At 29.5% G+C, this 21,089-nt stretch overlaps 3 protein-coding genes across 4 annotated transcripts in view; 2 read left to right on the top strand and 1 right to left on the bottom strand.

The window, feature by feature from the left end:
* LOC107446409 (lysosomal cystine transporter cystinosin) overlaps positions 1-6,561 on the top strand; it is a 39,102-nt gene extending 32,541 nt beyond the window's left edge. For both annotated transcript variants that reach the window (XM_016061042.3, XM_016061041.3), the window contains exon 10: positions 1,966-6,561. In XM_016061042.3, the coding sequence (XP_015916528.1) occupies positions 1,966-2,111 (146 nt within the window). In that variant the 3' untranslated portion in view covers positions 2,112-6,561. The remainder of the gene's footprint in view (positions 1-1,965) is intronic.
* A 1,045-nt stretch (positions 6,562-7,606) lies between these two features.
* On the bottom strand, positions 7,607-18,442 carry LOC107446411 (transmembrane protein 59). The gene is made up of 7 exons (XM_043053286.2): positions 18,405-18,442; positions 18,083-18,328; positions 15,158-15,260; positions 13,461-13,543; positions 11,313-11,493; positions 10,175-10,380; positions 7,607-8,120 (listed from the first exon to the last, which is right to left on the bottom strand). The coding sequence occupies exons 2-7, from the start codon at positions 18,221-18,223 to the stop codon at positions 7,998-8,000; spliced, it is 837 nt and encodes a 278-aa protein (XP_042909220.1). The 5' UTR covers positions 18,224-18,328; positions 18,405-18,442; the 3' UTR covers positions 7,607-7,997.
* Positions 18,443-20,112: 1,670 nt separating this feature from the next.
* Positions 20,113-21,089, top strand: part of LOC139426572 (uncharacterized) — a 4,306-nt gene continuing 3,329 nt past the window's right edge. Inside the window, exon 1 of the mRNA XM_071185866.1 lies at positions 20,113-21,067. Within this exon, the coding sequence (XP_071041967.1) occupies positions 20,113-21,067 (955 nt within the window). The remainder of the gene's footprint in view (positions 21,068-21,089) is intronic.

Genomic DNA, 21,089 nt, shown 5'->3' with positions numbered 1-21,089 from the left:
TTAAATCAGATAAAAGTGAAACGTTTTACGAAAATCTTCTGAACTAAGGAATCTTAAAAAAGCATTTATTATGCTTATTACCTTTTGAGAACTAACTTCCAGATTATCAATATATTTTTTAGTCAATGAAGATTTATATATTTATTTCCAATATGCAATGGAGGAAAACTATGTTTTTTAATCTGCATTTCTCCCATTTCTAAGAATATAAAGTCGAATTGTCTAGTACTTTAATCATTAATCTTTATCTACTAAGTACGTGTAAAGCTTATTACCACGTATCTAACATTTCCTCATCATCTCTGTGGTAATAAATTTTACAATTGTTTGAAACTATATTTTTATTGCTAATTTCTATTATCATGATTTAAATCAGTGTATTAAAACTTTTATTCCTTGAAGAAACCAACTATTTCATAAAAGTGATGATTGTTTTGCTTCTACTTTAGATATACAAAAGACCTTGAATTGTTTTTTTGTTTAACGTTCTAGAAGCAACAGAATTGGTCTTTTAGTAATATTTTCTATAGGTACTTCAGAATAAAAGCAAATGGCAGAAATAAATAGAAAACTAGGTTACAATAAAAATGGCGATATCATCTGTGATTTGTTTTGGATTTACTTTTTACGCTGAAAATGTGCGTTTTAAAAAATGGACATACCTGGAAATGTTTCTATGTGAATCACAAAATGCTCCTTTTCAATCTTAAATTCCAAACACAATTTTTTTTACACCTACGTTATTCTTAAAAGTTATTCACTTAGTTTTCTTATTTTATATGGTTTTCCTATGGAAGAAGAAAATTCGTTTTTTTTAGTATTAAAAGCAATAATTATTCAGTAGTTACTTCTTTTGAAATACAATAGTCATAACAAAGTGATTTGTTAGTGTTTTGCTTTTTTCAGAGATGCCAACTGCTCCGGGCACGCCAAAATAATTATAAATGAACGGTAATTAACTACAGACTAAATCTTGCAAATATTTTGCTTGCTTTTTAAAAGGTATAGCACGACATAACTACTATAAAGTGGTGAATTATATAAGCCTGCGAATTATTTAGAAATAGTGGGGGATAAAAATCTACCAAATTGAATTTTTTAAACCAAGAATCACAATTGATAAGCTACCACTTTTAAATATTTATTTGCTGTTCGGAGCAAGTTGGCATCTCTGTTTTCTACGCTTTCCTAGTTTGCGACCCCAATGTGTATGCTTAATTTTTTTTATTTTGATTCAAAAAATATTAAGGCACTGATTACAGAAAACTTGTTATAAATAATTTTTTNATTCTTATAAGTTATTCACTTAGTTTTCTTATTTTATATGGTTTTCCTATGGAAGAAGAAAATTCGTTTTTTTTAGTATTAAAAGCAATAATTATTCAGTAGTTACTTCTTTTGAAATACAATAGTCATAACAAAGTGATTTGTTAGTGTTTTGCTTTTTTCAGAGATGCCAACTGCTCCGGGCACGCCAAAATAATTATAAATGAACGGTAATTAACTACAGACTAAATCTTGCAAATATTTTGCTATTTTTGCTTGCTTTTTAAAAGGTATAGCATGACATAACTACTATAAAGTGGTGAATTATATAAGCCTGCGAATTATTTAGAAATAGTGGTGGATAAAAATCTACTAAATTGAATTTATAAAACTAAGAATCACAATTGATAAACTACCACTTTTAAATATTTATTTGCTGTCCGGAGCAAGTTGGCATCTCTGTTTTCTACGCTTTCCTAGTTTGCGACCCCAATGCGTATGCTTAATTTTTTTTTATTTTGATTCAAAAAATATTAAGGCAATGATTACAGAAAACTTGTTATAAATACTTTTTTTTCCATGAAAATTTGTTATATTTCATTTGATTTCTAATTTTTTACAAACTTTACCTCCTAACACCTGATATTATATTGTTTCTAAGTGACGTATAAAGTAAAATTTTAAATTTTTATTTTTCAGAGGACTGGTATTCTTTTGTTGGCAACTTCACGAAATTCGGATTGGGTGTTGCATCTTGTACATTCGACGTCATTTTCATGATTCAACACTTCTGCTTGTACAGACACAATCACCTGCCAAGTGACGAAAGTGCTCTGATTGCATAAAATTGTTGGCAAGAACAACACAATTTCAAAGAATTTAAATGCGTGCTAGACTTTCCTAAACTGAGGTCGTCCTGCTTTTATTGTGAAATTACCTTGTGAATCTTCTTTTATTCTCTTATATAATTGTGATATTTAAAAAACTTTTTTTTTCGTTATTTATTTTTTGTTTGTACTCATGTTGGTGTTTATCTTTGATGCTACCTACAATCGATGAAATTTCGTGACATGAAGTTTTTGTAGCGAGCTGCTAATTCCTTCAACTTTTTAACAATCGTTTGACATTTTTCGAACAATCACGTTCATAATTTTCATGTGACTTTATTAATCTCTATTTTATAATGTTTCTTTTTATCAAGATTCAGAATAATTCTGTCAGAAAAACAAATTGCAACAGAAAAAGTTACAATTTTAAAGATTAATAAAATTCAGTTAATGATTTTTAGAAAATTATAGAACATTCTTACTGGATCTAGTTTGACTGTTCTTAAAATGCACCAATCAGATTCCCTATTTCTAAATTATATTCCATATAAATTTTTAGTTGAATAAAAAAGTTGTAATTAAAAAATACAGTCAGTAGAGCATTTGAAAATATTTTGTACAAACATTTAAAGAAAACATTGTAATCCTACATAAAATCGTTAGTTAATTAACAAGAAAGATGGAATATCTCCTCTTTTCTCTTAAAGATTAAACTTTTACTTGTTTGCAAACGGTAGCGAAAGAACATTTCTAGTCATGGAACTCGAAACTTATGAAACGCGCTCCAAAAATTCCTAGTCATGGAATTCACCTAATATTTAATCATAAATAAGAATAATCTTATTGAAAAACTGTTTTAAATAGTTCAATCAATTAACGACTCAATTAAGTATAGTTGGCATTATTTTTTTCATTTAACTAGACAAAATTTGTCTAGATAATTATTTTTACACCAGAGGTAATGCAAACTCCAGACGGTTCCTCTAATTTTTTTAATAACTTAATTTCTTCATCGTTTAAGCAGTAATTTTACGGAATCTGAAGACACTGCCTGACGATGTAGTTTACATAAAAATTAACCAATTCCGATTAACCGATTTTTATGTAAATTACATCTCTCTGTGTAAATAGAATTTGCTAATTTTTATGAAAACTACATTTAATGCTCAAGTTATATGGCGCATTTAAATTAGTTAGAAAAATAATGGCACATATTATAGAAAAAGTTGCCTGTCCCTGGTTTAGACCAAAAAGATTGTTTTTTGGTAATTTTTTTCCGCACAATTAATAATTAAAATGCAATCTTTAATCGATTGTTTGCCAGCTATATTAATTAAACTTAATCATTTAAATATTCTAGTAGAATTTTGTCACCAAATTTGCCCTTTATTAGCATTTCTAGTGAAATTACTATTGGTTTAGAAGCATTTGCAAATATTAACACAATTAAAAATTTGCATCATTCGCAGCTATTTTTATTCTATCTATATGATTTGCTATTGTAGAATTGTAGTTAGATATGTATATGAGCATCACATTACACTTTATTTCATTTTCTAATAATTGCTTAAATTGTAAAAGAATCAGTTGTTATTAATACTGAATCTATATTCTTCTTACAGTAATTTTGACTTTACTACATGTGGTAATTTTTACATGTGATCTTTTTTAGACACCTCGCTGCTTTATTTTAATGAAAATAATGTTTTGTACTACATATGCATGCAATGTAAGTACCTTTAATGTTTCTTACTAATGCTCAAAAACTATTTCTTTTTCTTAGAGTGCCATAAGGTATATTTTTTTAAATAGTTTCATTTAACTTTTTGCTACTTAGTTTAATAGTTAATTCAGGTTAAACAATTGAATGTAATCGTAAAAAACAGTTGCTTTTTGTACTTATTACAGAAATAAGTGTTTTGGTTCAACCAAAAAGAAAAAACTGTTTTTATATATTTTATTGCTTTAAATTTAAAAATAAAGTGTTTAAAAAAATAGCGATTTTTTTTGTAAAAGACTTTATAATGGAATCCTATACTAAATCCTAGTTTAAAATTTTAAAAAATGTTAAAATTTGGCTTTTTTTTTAATCAGAAAAAATTTAAACTTGATATCTAATTAAACTTTTGTTAGTTTTTTAATTGTGGATTGTAATTAAAAAATTATTACGAGATTAATTTGGTTTAGTTTAAACTAACATAAAATTGATAAAATTTGCCCTTTTCTATGAGAAAAAAAAAATTCATCTCAAAAATCCGTTTAAATTTGTAACAAATATTTGTGCATTGTGATTCAAAGAGTTGATTAATATTGTACATATGTTTTTATAAACGAAATATTTGCTCAACTAGATCAAGAAATGTTTAGCAGTTTGTTAATTTTAAGACATGTTGAAATTATATACAAACATTTTTAATGAATCTTTTACTTTTAAAAAAGAAAAGTGGATTTTATCAGAAGTAACCCCTTTTTATTTCTATGCATAAAAAATATTTATATGTCACATTAATAAGTTCCCCCATAAAAAGTGATTTTTGTACCGGTTTGTATTTAAACTTGAAAAAATTGTAATAAAAATAAATCGACTATGCTTAGTTTTAGAAATATATACCCTACTGTTCACCAAAAATATCTTTGAAAATATACCACGTCCTTTTGGTAATTCATGCTGAATGTACCATAACTTCGTCCAAGTAGACTAAACTTTTAAACTAATATATGATAAATTGAATTAGTGGGCTTTACAATCTACTACAGTAGTTTTAGTAATTAAATAATAGAAATCTTTAGGTAATTTTTTTGTAATGATTGTTGAAAAGCAATATCCAGCTTCACCATCTTCCTTGAACTTCTATAAATGTTCCCATCTCTTCTAAAATTAAAATATTTTATTGTAAATATTACTATTTAAACTACATTAAATGTTTTCTTTTCTAGAAAACTTAATTTTTTATTAAAAAGATTCAAATGAGAAAACTTAAAAAAGAAAAAACATTCGTTACAGGGTATAAGCATTTTTAAGCTTTCACAATTTTTTTTTTAAAAAATTATAGTACTTATATGATGATTACTTAGCAATAGGATCCACCTGGTACATAATCAATTATATAATAATCAATTATAATAATAATCAATTTTCTTCCGACGGAACTCCAACTTTAGAAATAAAGTAAAAGACAATCTAGAACGTATTAACAATTGAAAAAAAAAGGAATGAAATTTTTTTCGTTTTATCATTAATAATCTTAAATTTAGGTTTTATTTTCGACAGTCGAGTTTTTAGTCTTGGAGCTGCATTGTCTAGCTAAAAATTTGTTTTTGTATTGCAATAAAATGAAAAAATAAAAAGAACTGCTATAAATATTGAAACATATTTCTTCAACGCATTTAGTAACTTTATTTTAATTTGAAAAGTCCAGTGTGAAATACAATTACAATTTTTATTAATGCGTGTAATATATTTTTTTAAATTTTCCACCTCTCACTGGCATTTTATTTTTAATAATTTTGTACAGGCGATTGGAATAATGGATTATTAATGGGATATAAAAAGGTTAAAAAAAACTGTTTAAAAACAGTCTTGGAAGGTACCTCGGAATACAATTTGGGAATTGCTGGTTTAATGTGTACAAAAGTTGTATTTCAACATGCAAAAACTTCACAGGGTAAAAAAAATCCTGATTTAAAAACTTAATCAGAGATCACTGAGTCTAATTAAGGTTGAATTTGAACCTCCATTAAAACAATTTTATTTCTTTAACAAATAGTTACAATAAAAAAAAAATTTGCTTTTTAGGAAACAATGTTAATTTAAATTTGATTATATATTGTAATTTAATCAGGAAACCTGCTTTATCCGGTCAATGCTTTCAAAGGTATGCATTTGTAAACAAACAGAGCAAGATATTTGTCTTTCAATTATTTCAAAATCACACAATTCTAACCGATTAAGTATGACGGTGACAAATCAAACAATTTTTTAATGAAATTGTCAATTAAAGTTTGGTTTTATTTGTAAATATATTGGTAAAATTAATAATTATTACAATTGTGTGTAAACTACTCAACACTGTGTACATAAACTATTGCTTGTTGGTTTTTCTCTTTCTTCTACTGTAAATATATCGTATTAAAAAGAGCTATATTTTGTTCACTTTAACCCTTTATGTCTTGATAGGATATTTATTTGATCATTTAATGCAACAACAAAAAACGTTCCAATATTGAACATAAAGGGTCAATTTATTAAGAATCAAATCTAGAGTTGTATAATTGATTAAGGCATGCAAATATTTGTAGAATATAAGCTTCGTTAAAAGACTTGCACGTCTGTTTTATTCTTTGTTTGTATAGCAGGAGCACTATAGAACCAAAAGAGATATTGGGTTCCTTTGTTTTTATGTTATAGTTGCATGTATCAACTATATTTCAAGTGTAGCTTATCAGAATAAAACTCTTACGAACTCCATGCATTTATTCATAGACTTTTTATGTGTTTTGTAGTCTCTATCATAATCCTGATGCTTGCCAAACTATAGTTTGTCTACGGTAAGAACTCCTCCAGCCACAAAGTCTGAGGCTATCTGCTGCTATGGAAACAAGAATAGCGCATTTCAGGGAGGGTAGCTTCTCTTCACACTAGGGTTAACACAACAGACCGAAGAAAGATTCCCTTTCTCTCGCCGACCAGAGCCAAAACCTGTCTTAAACAGTGACCTCTACTTGAAATAGTTATAGTCACCGGACCAGACGAATAGCTAGGGGAGTTCTTACATTAGACAAACTATATGACATTGTTGCTAAATTAACTTTTATCACTGTAAGCAAAGATGCCAACATGAAGAGAAAAATCCAGTGGATTTCCCAAATACAGGGTGTCCCATAAATGTTGGGATAGATCACACAATGAGGATTAATAATTGTACAGCAACCAATGGCCAGATGTGTCCTCATACGCCGCTAGGGGTGCTTTGTTATTATGAACTGATTCTTTGTGTGGCTTTGAACAGGTATTTTTATTAAATCCAAAATATCTTAATTCCGTGTTTTCTAATAATTATTGTCGAAAATTGCATTCAACTAGGTTTTACTTTATCGTAATTTTGTGATGTGCTCACTAACTGGACAAGAACACCAAATCAAAAACCGTAATAAAGCTACTAATACTGAACCTATATAAATGATATTTTCTGCAACAATTTATAGAAAACACGCAATTAAGATATTTTATATTATCTGTTCAAAGACACGCGAAGAAATAGTTTTAAAGTTTGTTCCATACTGAAATCCATGACTTTCCAGGTGCGCAGATACCTGCACATATTTTAGGTCAAAATCTTTGTAAAAAAATATGCCAGCTTCTTTTTGGCATCACAGTTTGCACATGTAATTTGTAATAACTTAGTCTGGAAGTTTGCAGAGCTTAAATTTGATAAATACACACCTGTAAACCAAATTTTATTAATGACAGGAAATAAAGAACAAGGACAGGACCTTGAACAAAAAGTCTTAGATAAACTTATATGAAGGTTTATTTATTCATATATCATCAAGTGGCATAAAATTACACCAAATTTGTTTGAAATGCAAAAAAGAAAATATAAATGCATGATATTTAAGTGATAAATAGTAAAATTTGAAACATTTATTCAAAAATCACATTTGGTATTCATGAATCACGGGCTACATAGATTTGACTAGTGAAAGGATAGGGGAGAAGGGGGAGTAATCCAAAATATATTATATATCACAAAATGAGTAATTAAAAATCAATAATTTTTTTTCCATTCCCTACATCGATAAAACTCAACATTGAAAGCCCAAGAGCATGATCTAATAAGGGTTAATTAGATTCAATACTTTATACAAGAGTATATGAGAAACAAAACATTTAGATTAAATCATTTAAATAAGTGAAACTTTGGGTGGTAGTGGGGGTGCTTCCTCATCAGTTTCATTGAGAGGTATCAAAGGTGCCTTCAGCTCTTTGCTGGTTTCACACACAATAAGAAATCCAAGTTCCTTCTTCTAGAAACAAAAATACATACATTAAAAAAAAATTCTTTTTTTTTTTGTGTAAACTACAACTATAACAAACGTAGGAAGCCGAGACATTAAGTTATTGAACATTTAACTAATGGTAAAGTGAATAATTCATGTATATTCCAATATATAAGTCTATTTTAAAACCCCTAAAATTTAATGAAAATCAGGAGTTGAATTAGACACAGGTAGTAAAGTTGGACATTTGCAGTTCGTGAAATATCAATGCATTTATGAACGATTAACTTTGTATCAATTTACCCCTTACATAAGCAACTTTTAATATGCAGAGATGATTGTGCTCCAAAAAAAATCTGAATTTTCAGCACTCTGGAAGTTTTTGGAAATCCAAGGCAAAGAAGTTTCAAGAAATCATGGATCATATTTATGTATATAAATTCTTGTATAATTTATTCAAAAATATTAGAACTAGAATTTATACATGGCATCTATTTCATTTGCGAATATTTTTTTTCTGGTAGAATAATAAATGTGATTAGACATAAAAGTAAACTTATACATAATTTTTCATTTAAATTATGCTGCATATAATTTATTTAAAATTTCATGTTATGGAAAATCAATAATTTAAATTTATAAAGACATTCACTTTTTGAAATTCGTCATTAATGATTTTACTCAAGAAATTTTCAAGAATTTCGAGTTTGGTTCACAATCACCCTTGAATATGTTATATACAATTAATTTTGTATTTTTTTACATATAAAAGATTTTTTTAGAAACAATATTTTAAATTATGTTCAGAAAAAAAAATTTAATTAAGAAAAGTAAAGATGAGAGTATTTCAAAATCTAACACAATTAAAACTCTAAAGCATACCACAAAGTTGCACATTTAAAAATTCCATAACATCATCTGTGTCGGATTCTATAACGCTAGCAGTGTCCATGGGTGCAAGTTGGAAAAAAGGCCAAGACTGAAAACTTTTTGACTGAAATACCTAACATACACAATACCCCCTCGACATATGCAAACTATCTAAGAAAGCTTTACCATAATACATTAAGATTAAATACTGTACAAAAAATATTTATTCATCTGTCTTTTGATAAAATAACAACAGGACATAAGAAAATAGACCAATAACGTAGACCTAAAAATATTTTTATGGACAGAAGAAGAAAAAATCCAATTTCCGTCTTCGAGTCAGTCTTGTTTCCGTCCGCGGACATTTTCGAAAGACGGAAATCCGTCCTGGGGACGGAAGACTTGCACCCATGGCAGTGTCATCATATGGATCCCATTTTGCATTCTCACCCGCAGAGTCCCCCCCCTCCCAAAAAAATAGTCTACACCCCATCAAATATTTTTAAAATTCCACACTTTTTAAAAAGATTTTGCAATAAAATAGAAATTTTAACATTGTTTAACTGGTCAATTGCGACATTTTTATCAGTGGCCACTTTTTAAAAAATTGCAAATAGCTTACAACAGGAAAAAAAAAAATAGATGACATTAATAATGTTAAAGCCACACTTTCTAAGCATTTCTCAAAATATGGTAAACATTGCAATTGTAAGGTTTATTTTTAAAATGAAGAAAATTTTTTAAAAAACAAGCATGAAATAAAATATTCAGAATACTATAAAATATTCATAATAATTACGTATTTATTAAAACATGCATTTTTGATGAAAGAAATAGGATTTTGGTGGCAAATGGCAGTCAATTTTTAAATTACAAACAGTTGTATTTAGAGCCCCAGTGACGACCACTAATTTTGCCATTTCACAACATGCCAACAAGAAAACTTTTAGTTATAACAGATTTAACGTGTTGCATACAAATCCCAATTGTTTAGTTGACCACCCAAATAAAATTCAGGGTCTCGGTGATACTGTGTCCAACTGGGTCAGTTTAGACGATTTTTCTCTCATTTAAAAACCTTAGAAGGTTATAGAAGGTTTTTCCTAAAAAGAATGGCACGACAGTAGAAAAAGTGAGGAAAATTTTGATCAACAATCTTGATCAACAGATGAGTGAGTAATAAAAATTTGATCATTTGAATAAAATCTTACTTTAGAAGATATACGATGATGGGGTGCAGTAACGGCAGTTGCACAGCACAGCCACAATAAAGCGAAAACAAATCCAAAGAGAATCACAACCAAAATCCATCGAGGAATGCCCGATTGGTGGGAAATGCAATCCATCCAATCAACTTTTGCTTCTTGCCAGTTTGATTGATAGTCTTTGGAATTACTGTCTTCATCATTGGATACAGCTGCAAAAAAATATATGTGCAATTTAAAACTGATGTGCATACAATTATAATTTAAGTAATACACATTTCATATAAAGGGTTCTACAAAAAGTCAAAATATTTCAAAGTCAGGGGAAATTTTAGGAGTATAATAGATTTTTGCAATTAAGAATATAAACTAAACTAAACTCAGTGGCGCAACAGCCCATAGAGCAGATGTTCCGGTCAGGTAGTCAGACGAACGCGGAACCCCCAGTGTTTAGTTCCCAAGCATGCTTGGTACTCATTTATTGACCCACTGAAGGGATGAAAGGCTGAAATTAGGAATATACACAAGCAAAATTGGTACTCTGGGTTAGACCTGCCAACGCTCGTGAAAATGCGCAAATCGTTTGGTGGCATCATAATGAAAAGACAATTTCCAAAAGAAACATTCGAAACACATTAAATTTATCAAATAATAACAACAAAAAATGTTAGTGTAAAAATATGCAATAAAAAGAATCAAAACTAAGTAAAAACCTCTATTTTTTGTATAATTACACACTAAATTATCCTAGAATCTAACCGTATATATTATTACAAATCATTTTGGCAGTCAAAAATCCTTGATAGCTTTTAAAGCGTGAACAAACAAGTCCTTATCCTTGTACAGTTGCTGCCACATAGATTTGTTTAAATACACTAAAGAACACTAATTCGCGTTGTCAAGGATTACACGGTAAATCTGATAAAATTTGCGGTTATTGGCACAGAAGCTACCTTTTGGCGATAATATCCGGTTTGGCGAAAATGGCAGACGGTATAATCCCAAAGTACTGGAAATCCTGATAAAGTTACACCTTAATTTAGAGGATAGCAACAATTCAACAAAACAAAATTAATTCATATACTTAAAATTTTTTAATTTCTCATTTTAAACAGTAATAACAGAATTGAAAAAGTTGACTTACAATATTCCAAACTTTCGACAACTTTTGGACTGGTCTGCAAAACAATCATTTTTCCAGAGTCTTCTTGAACGTACACTGTCCAACTGGTGGATATAAACTGCTTAACGTGACGTGTCATAGAATTGTATGCACTTTTAACATACATCAAAGGTGTGAGAAGGTGGAGAGTTTGGACCTCTTCCTAGATGTGTGAAATTAAAAGAATAAATGATTTTCCAATATAAGAATTAAGGACTAAATTGTCTGCAAATTTAAGGATGCTGATTATCTAAGTCAGTGTTTCCCAAAGTGTGGTACGCGTACCCCCAGGGGTACGGGAATNAATGAAGGATTTTCCAATATAAGAATTAAGGACTAAATTGTCTACAAATTTAAGGACGCTGATTCTTTAAGTAAATATGTGAAATTAAAAGAATGAAGGATTTTCCAATATAAGAATTAAGGACTAAATTGTCTACAAATTTAAGGACGCTGATTCTTTAAGAAAATATGTGAAATTAAAAGAATAAAGGATTTTCCAAATTACAGGGCCAGAATATAAGAAAAGGAATAAATTGTCAGCCAATTTAAGAATGCTGATTCTCTAATGAGAGCAGTTTCTAGGACACCAACATGGATTCGCAGGTATACAATTGGTAATAGTTCAGTAATTCCAGCAATTAAGTAAAAAAAAGAAACGTTTTTAAGAAAACTCAGATTTTTTTAAAAATAAAGTTACACAAAAATTTCTTGTTTTTTTTTTAACATACAGTCGAACCCCCGGTTTAACGAGCCCCTATTTACTGAATTTCGGGATTTAATAAAGTAGATTTATAGGAATCAACGAATAGTGACTCTGACACAAAAGTCGATGATAGTAATCAATCTCCAGTAAAAACTGTTACTTTTTCTGATGCTTTGCACAGTTTGGAAACAGTGAAAACTTACATAATGCAGCAAGATGTAAATGAAGGATCACTTTCTTCTCTTCACGACGTCAAAAAAGAACTCTTTAAAGTAAGAAATCAAGGAAATAAGCAAACCTTACTCACGAAATACTTTAAAATTTCAAATTAATCAGCGTGTAATCATTCGCTGTATTTTAAGTTTCTGAATATAAAGTGTAAAATTTCTATTTATTTTGTGTATTTGCTTATTAGATATGTTCAAATTTTCCATAAGGTAAGTCAATTTTTTTAAATTTTGACCCCGATATTACGAATTATCCTCGATTTAGCAAATAATGTTTTTAGTCCCTATGAATTCGTTAAATCGAGATCTGACTGTATTTACATAAAAAAAGTGGAAAAAATAACACAAATACGGAAAATCGTTAAATAGTAGCAAAATATGATGATTCTCTAGTGAAAATCAACCATGATATAGTGATGGAGGGAGATAAGAGCTTTTTATTTATTTCTCCCACATGGAACGTTCTATACCATCAAGTCAAGGGCAATTTTCTCTAACAATGGAAGTAGACTACTAGACACACTATGAAAACTTAGGTGTTTATTTTGCTATATGCTTGTTTCATGGCATATACATACCTGCCAACTTTTACGCATTTGGCGGAAAATTTTATTTCTATCTTTAAAGTGGTAGTAAAATGTATGTTTTTTATATATTCCTTGCATTTATAAACTTAATTTATAATCTTTTTGACCACCACTATTTTTATAATAATTAAGCATATATATTAATAAGTAATACTGTTGAGGTAGTTTGCATAAGCCTTTCCAAAATACAGTGTATGTTTCTGTCTAAAATTGTAATTTAAATTCGAATTTACTACCACTGGGGAAAATCAACCTCGGAAGGATTAAAAGTTGGCAGGTATGCATATAACAAAATTTCTGAATTTGAAATTTCTTAAACTCTTTTTTAGTTAAATAATATTTATTCTTGCTGTTAGCTTGGAATACTAACAACAAAATTTTGGAAAATACGAACATTTTAGGACATTTAATAAAATTTTTAATAATTAAGGACATTTTTTAAAAAAAAGAAAATTAAGGAATTTAAGAATGACTGTAAACCCTGAAACTAATTAAAAAAAAAAAAAAAACTATTTTGCATACAATAATATTTACAAAAGCAATACATTGTTCAGCATACAAGCTTAGCATCAAAAATTCATTAGATAAAAATGGAAGAAAATATAATTACGGTTTCAACTGGAGGTGGATAAGCACAACATCCATAATTACAAGCATTATTTGCAGATTCATTCACAAATGCTTCTGAACAAGCTAAATAAAAAACATGATTAATTAATAACTTCATTCAAACAATAATATTTTAATCATTTATTAGTAGATATTGCAGTAAACTCCTGACTATCCGCTCAACGTTTTATCCATGAAGTAGTTCAAATACTGTATAATATAGAATTAACAGGGTGTGTAGCCAAATCTTTCATCAAAAAATAAGAACCTTTTAAGTACTTTTTAAGCACTCAAAAAATATTTTCAAGTACTATATACATTAACAAAATAATTTTCAAAGACTTGATCATGATAAAATAACTAGATTCTAACAAAGTACTCTTTTGATGATTATATTATAAAATGATCAAGAGATTTTTTGGTTCAACATCAGAGGGTGGGAAATGAAGCCTGAAATTGAGAATATCTGGCAAAATACAGCAGAGTTGCACAACATGAGAGTACTAGAATCTCACCAAACCCAGCTCAGTAGACGCAGATTCAGACTCGCAAGAATTTCATCAAACATGTAAAATGATAGGCGTTTTTATACACTATGGACCAACGACACGCCGAAATAGATTGTGAATAACATTGAATAGAACAATGTCAAATGCATGCATTTGTTTAACAAGTGGCGAAAATAGACATGGTAAAGGAAAAAAAATCTCATTTTAGAAAAGGGAAAAATAAGCACTTTTAAAACACCTAATAAAAAAAGCACCTTTAAGGGCTTTTAAAAAAAGAAAATAAGCACCTTTAAAAAATGCTATGAACCATGAATTAAACAGTATTTACAAAAATCCAGACATAATTTTATTAACATCCAAATCTTGAACTGGACATCCAATTAGAACTAGGACAACCAAAAAAGTATTCATAGCCAAACCTACTAGCATGCATTAGAAAGAAAGGCTGTTATTAATTAGGTGCATAGACTGTCAAAATAGTAATCTAAAAACAATGAAAATTACAGGATAAAAAGACAAAGCTAAAGATAAAGCCACCTGGTATCCAATTCTGAAGAAGTCCAAGGCCCGCCCTTGGCTGTCTTGAACATAAAATGTTGCTATAAATAAAAATTTTTATTATGCACCATAAGTATTTTGCCTTGTGATACTTTGTTTGCATGAGATAGTGTCTCATAATATTTTGTTACATAATACTTCGGGTGAGATTTATTACATGTTTTTTTGTCAATGCGAGTCATGATGTTTTGCCGATATTTTGTCACGATTGCCTTCCAAGAAACATTGTCTCTCCATTCTATACTCTATTTGGATGCTGTCTCAGAATACATTGTCAAGGCGTTATTTCTTAACACAATGCTTTATTTCCATAAAAGCCTACACCAAAAACATTTTATTCGTTTGTTAGTCCAACACAGAACTTTGTCCATGATTTCATTTCTAGCAGTGATTCCCATCATTATCCTTAATATTTTTAGTGATGAAAAATTCTTGACTACTTAATAAAACACTTTACAAATAAATAGACATTTTAATTTTATAAAACATATACAGGTGAAGTTTTTCAACCACTTTGCACATAATCAGGAGTTGACTTGATATTTTGATTTCATTTAAACTACAATATGAACATCAGATAGTTTTACTGAATAATTTAAATGCTTATGCAGAATAAACAAAAAATATTTACCTGCAATACACAATATTGTTGTTTTATTAACATCCTGTATATCTTTCGCAAGACCGATTACAGTATAAAGACGGCAGCCTTCAGCACAAGACTTCTGTAAGCCCTAGGAAATAAAACAAACATTATTACAATACAAAATCTTACAAATACTAATACAAATCTTACAATATTAATCATCAATACAAACTACAACATTAATTATCAATACAAATCTAGAAAGACCTGTTTCTGACATTAGAAATACCTCCTTTTATCAAACATGAAAATATAATTTAGATCAAGAATGCGAAACTCTTTCACAATAGGGGGACATAAAATCCAAAAAAATGTCATGTTGGGGACTAACACATGTGGGGAAAAACTGTAATTGTAAAAATAAAGGGTGTATTTAGATCCTAATTAAAAGTAACATGCATATACGAGAAAAATCGCAATAAAAAAATGCATAAGAGATTACACTCAACTGCAAATACTGAACTAATGGCCATAAACAAAGCTTGAAAATTGCCCAAAAACAATAACTAAATAAAAGAGTAGGAAGATTGGTAAAATAATAATAAAAAAAACTTTCTAATACAGCTGCATTTTTTTTCTAACACCAAAAAAAGTTACTTATTTTTATAGTTACTTATTAAAAAAATTCTTAAAATTTTTATAAATAACTAAAACTGTTCATAAACTAGTTCCAGTGCATTTCTGATTAGGTATTCTGATAGCTCTATGTGGTTTATTACTTTTTAATTACTTTTTTTTTGGCAACAGAAAATATTGATTACGTATGAAAAGTGCATTATCAGAAATGTAAAAAAAAAAAATTCAATTATTTAATCAAAAAATTAGAATAATTTATTATAAACTAAATCCTCAGCTATATTATACGAGGGGATAATACCATAACTGTATGCCAACTCACTTGTAAATTTATAATATAAATGAAGCGGACAGCCGGAGAGTTTGTATGAGTGGTACGTGTATAAAATCTCGTCGACCAGAAAAGTTGCTGAAATTCCACCAAATTGTAAGCAATGCAATGGGTTGGTTGGTGTCGTATCCTCTATAGAATCATTATTTCATGGTGTGCTTGAATAGTTTTTATTATTTCTATGGCATTAAATGAATACAAATCCTCTTCTGTGGGGTAGTTTAAGAGGTGGAAGGCCTGCAGCGACTGCAGGGCAGTTAAAAACGTGATATAGTGTCAGTTCCACATTAAGACAGTTGCCACAGTTTTGATATTTTCTAGTCCTATCTGTAGAAATTTTCATGTTTTTATGATGTTTTGTTCTTAGTCTGATGAGAGTAGTGGCTGTCTTCCTATTGATGTCAAGATTAGTTATTTGATCGTGGGCTTTGATTTTTAAAAGGGTGAATAGTCTTGACTTTGCAAAAGCATTTGCATCTTCTCTGTTAGCTNAGTCTGATGAGAGTAGTGGCTGTCTTCCTATCGATGTCAAGATTAGTTATTTGATTGTGGGCTTTGATTTTTAAAGGGGTGAATAGTTTTGACTTTACAAAAGCATTTGCATCTGCCAACGTGGTTGGGATTGTATTTTGATTGAAATGCAATGGGTATTAATACAAAAAGCACATTTATTTTTTGAAGAAAATTTTTTTCAAATTATTGCTCTAAAATGCAAGATTAAAAAAAAATTCTGTTTATTTGCAAAAGTAACTGAACATTATAAAAAACTTTAAATTCATAAAATAATCTTCTTTTAATTCATAAATTCATTCACTTTCTTTTAACTATGAAAAACATAAAACCTTAAATTAATTTTTATTTAACTATGAAAAAGAAAACTATTTTAATGAAAAAACTTTGACACAATAACCATGCATTTGGAAAATAGATTTCCACAGTAGTGTAAAACTGTGTTGTTTGGCACTACTTTTTGTTTTTTTGCAAAAAGCAATAAACAGGATTGTACAAAGCATTCTATGATGATTTTATACCTATTGAGTTGGTCCCTTCTAAAACGGGTATTTTAATTTCTCGAGTACTTCTCTGGGTATCAGCAAAATTTTGGCAAAAAAATTTGCGACGATGCCATTAAGGAAATCTATCTCGAGCATGAAATAAATATAAATACATATATATACAGTGTATATGATATTTACTTTCCCAAGTTTAACCCTTTCTTTTTCTTCATTTCTTACAGGTTGCCGCAAAAATTGGTGCTAATTTTGGGTAAACAACGATAAGAATATCTCTCCATATTTGTATTCATCAGGAATTATTTTCACAACATGAAAGGATATACAGTACAGAACCCGTTATCCGGAATTCTGAAAACCGGAAAACCAAAAAACCTGAACGAAATTCCATAAATTTTCCCGCCAATTAAAAAAAAATAATAATAATTTTCGCTCATAAAATTTTAGGATTTTTCTTCTTTTTTGAAAGATGTTTACCTTACAATCATTTTGGAAATAATCATTAGTGTTTTACTTCATCGTTTTTTCTTCTTTTTAAGATTATTTTCTAATATTTTTTTTTTAGTTGGGTTTAACAATAAAAAAAACGGCTTTTGGTAGCGATTCAGAAAACCGGAAAAATCAGTTATCCGGAATAGCGATGGTCCCGATCGTTCCGGATAATCGGTTCCCTACTGTATCTATATTATAATAAGTACTTTCTAAAAGCACATGAATTACTTGTGCGTTATTACATCAAATTATGAGTATGATTACTATAAAATTTATAAAGAGAACAAATCAAATTATTAAAAAAACATTATTAAAATATAAAATTCTATGTTTATAATTGAATTATAAAAATACTTAATAAAACAGTAGCAACGTCTTAGATTTCATAATATTTTTCACAAACATGTTTGATGTAAGATTCAGTAAAAAAATTTATAAAGGTATTTTTTAGAATATTTATTCAGTAATAAAAAATTAATTTTTTTTGGTATAACTTACAGGTGAATTGTCAAAAAAAGTGTCGCAGCCAGTTTCACAAGATGATGCTCCATTAAACAATTTTTCTAAAACAGCACAAGAAACAATGTGAAAACATAAAATACTAAAAATTAACAGAGGAAAAAGATGAAAATAAAGCATATTTCAAAATAAATTTCGTTCGTCTGACTAAATAAAAATTAAAACTATATTTTCTGAAATTAAAATATAATGCAGAAATGTCGTCANCACGTGGACAGATACGCTCTATGATTGGTTAAAAATTTGATCGGTAAGATAGCAAAATGAATTTTACTGCGCCGATAATCGGTGCAATAGACACTCCGAAAAACAAAACCTTTATCTCGATTAAGATGATGTCCTTCAATCCTGAAACGAAGTAATATCGATAACTGGATTTAAGCGATGTTGCCGTTGCCTAAAACTATCGATCGCATTTGCTTCACTTTAATTTTATTCTCACTGTAATGAAACATTTTCATGCGATTGTACGCTACTATTTCCGGTGTATTTTACAGCAATTTGGTCATGGTTCACAACGTGATGATTGTGCTTTGAGATCCTTTTACGTAGTATTTCTTGCATACGTGTATTTGTTACTTGATTTATTATTTGTGTTTTAAAAATAGAATCGCGCGAGCGTTATAAGAATCGTTATTTGAAGATCTGTCACTTCAAGACGTAAGAATCGTCTCTGAAAAAAAAAAAAAAAAGTAGAAAGGAATCGTTATAAATCACTTCTTACCTAGTCCCACTAAATGTCAACCTCGAAATATAAACATAAATGAAAATTTGTAAAATGAACTTAATCTCGCTGTACAAACAATATGCTAACACCAACGTATGAGGGTGCACGATCAATTGTTTCCTCAAATATCAAACGAATTAGCATGTTTCATATACCAGTGAACAGATGTTCATTATTCGTAGTGGTAGTTACGCCACAATACTCCTCACCAGAATTCTAACAGGGATAGGCTCCGATAAATGGATACCACTAGTTGCCGTACTTGCGAAAGACCGAGAGAGCTGTATTAAGTCCACCAGATTGTGAGCGCTTGTGGTTAGAGCTGTGTGAAGTTCATCGAGTATCGAGAGGTTGTCGTGAGAGCTGTATTAAGTTCACGGTTGTGTGTATAGTCTTTCCTGAGTTGGTATTAGCAGTCGAGTGTGTGCAGGATTCCATTGTGTGTGATAATAAGCGAGTTACAACAGCGTTAGGAGGATAAGGACGCAGCCCCAATTATTAAGTCAAAATCTTTGTTACAATGTAGATCATTCAACGTTTGTAGGCGTGTTCAATACGAAGAGGGAGTTACTGTCAAAAATAGGCGAATTCAGATCACGTCTGTAGGTCACCAATGAGGGGTAAGAATTTCTAGACAAAGTAAATCTTCATTTATCAAAAGGTATCACAAGAATGAATCGAATTAGCGTGTTTTTTATACTAGTGAATTGATGTTTATTAATTGTAGTGGTAGTTACACCACAACTCTAAGCTTATCTGAACTCTCTTCTGAAGCCTCTTCTCTAAACTTCAAAATTTTAATTATTTTTGCTGATGAAAGAGGATTTGTAATATTACCCATTGGCAAAATGGGTATTGGTTTGGGTTTGATAGCGTCCGCACTTTATTTGGACGTCATCACACTTTTCAACTATGTTCAAGAGTATTAGTAAACAGTGTGGAAAATAGAGTGATAGTTTTTGTAAATATATGTCTGACGTCACAAAGTTATTTTATATGTTCTTTAAGCTGTAATTATTGTATATTTGTTAAAAGAGAAAATGGCAACGATGTTTGTATTCGAATGTTGATTAAATGAAAATGGTGAAAGTTAATGCATCGTGTCAAGTTATTTTCTACTAGAATTATTGTAATCTTGTAAAGTATAGAAATTAAATGGAGTCAGATAATAAATAAGCTGAGTACGACTGAATGAAACAATATTCAGGGAGATACTACCGACATTAGTGGTGACCGACGGACGTGATTCTACAAAAGGTATTGTGCCATTAAGTTTTAAATTATGGAACTCTTGATTAAGAAACGCTCGCCAATTAGAGGCAATTTTACCAAAACTTACAATGCATTAACTAAATTGTTGGCGGAAGAAAATCCTAAGGAGGAAAATATTAAAGTAAATTACGCTAACTTAGAAAGAATTTATCAGTCTTTGACGATATTGGACAATGAAATCTGCGACATGTTAATAGATACTTCCGAGCAGCAAAAATACGATGATGAATATAATGCTATCGAAGAATATAATGAAAAAATGGTTTCTGCGAAAGTAAATTTCGAGCTTTTTTTGGCGAAAAACGCAAGTTTAGATAGAATAAGTTTAGATGGTTGTTCGTTGTCAACGAAAAGGAAATTGAAATTGCCAAAAATAGAATTAGTGAAATTTAGTTCAGAGTTAAAAGATTGGCTTTCCTTTTGGAGCCAGTTTAAAAGAATACACGAGGATAATGAATTAGAAAATGAGGATAAATTTCAATACTTAATTCAATGCATCAGCAAAGGAACAAGAGCTAGAGAAATAATCGATAGTTTTCCGCCCACTAGTGAGAATTATAAAAAGGCGATTGAAAGTTTAAAATCTCGATTTGGGCGAGATGAGTTGTTAATTGAATTTTATGTGAGACAACTTCTTCAACTGGTTGTTCAAAATGCAAAAGGAGCCAAAAATAAAATTAACACCAGTAGTTTGTATGATAAGTTAGAATCATATCTAAGAGCGCTGGAATCAATTGGCTTAACCTCCGACAAATACGCCGCCATGCTTTTTCCACTTGTAGAATCATGCATTCCGGAGGATGTTTTTAGGGTATGGCTAAGAAACCCAGGCGCCATTACAGATGATTCATCAAATAATGTTTACAGCACAAAGTTAAAAAGTTTATTGGCATTTCTCAAAACCGAAGTAGAAGGAGATGAACGAATTCGTTTGGCGCAATCCAGTTTTGAAAATGATCGAAATCGTTTGGAACAATCCAGTTTTGA

This window comes from Parasteatoda tepidariorum, chromosome 9 (genome assembly GCF_043381705.1).
Source record: "Parasteatoda tepidariorum isolate YZ-2023 chromosome 9, CAS_Ptep_4.0, whole genome shotgun sequence".
Taxonomy (NCBI): domain Eukaryota; kingdom Metazoa; phylum Arthropoda; class Arachnida; order Araneae; family Theridiidae; genus Parasteatoda; species Parasteatoda tepidariorum.
The sequence above is the reverse complement of the archived record's forward strand: the minus strand, read 5'-3'. Positions and strand labels throughout refer to the sequence as shown.

What these genes read in the sequence shown, in the direction of transcription:
- LOC107446411 (XM_043053286.2), bottom strand. Translation starts at nt 18,223, where the DNA reads ATGCTTTATTTTCATCTTTTTCCTCTGTTAATTTTTAGTATTTTATGT. An exon ending in CTTTTTTTGACAATTCACCT is followed by an intron (nt 15,261 to 18,082) that starts GTAAGTTATACC and finishes TTTATTTCCTAG; the next exon opens with GGCTTACAGAAGTCTTGTGC. An exon ending in TGTCGAAAGTTTGGAATATT is followed by an intron (nt 10,381 to 11,312) that starts GTAAGTCAACTT and finishes ATTTTTTTGCAG; the next exon opens with CTGTATCCAATGATGAAGAC.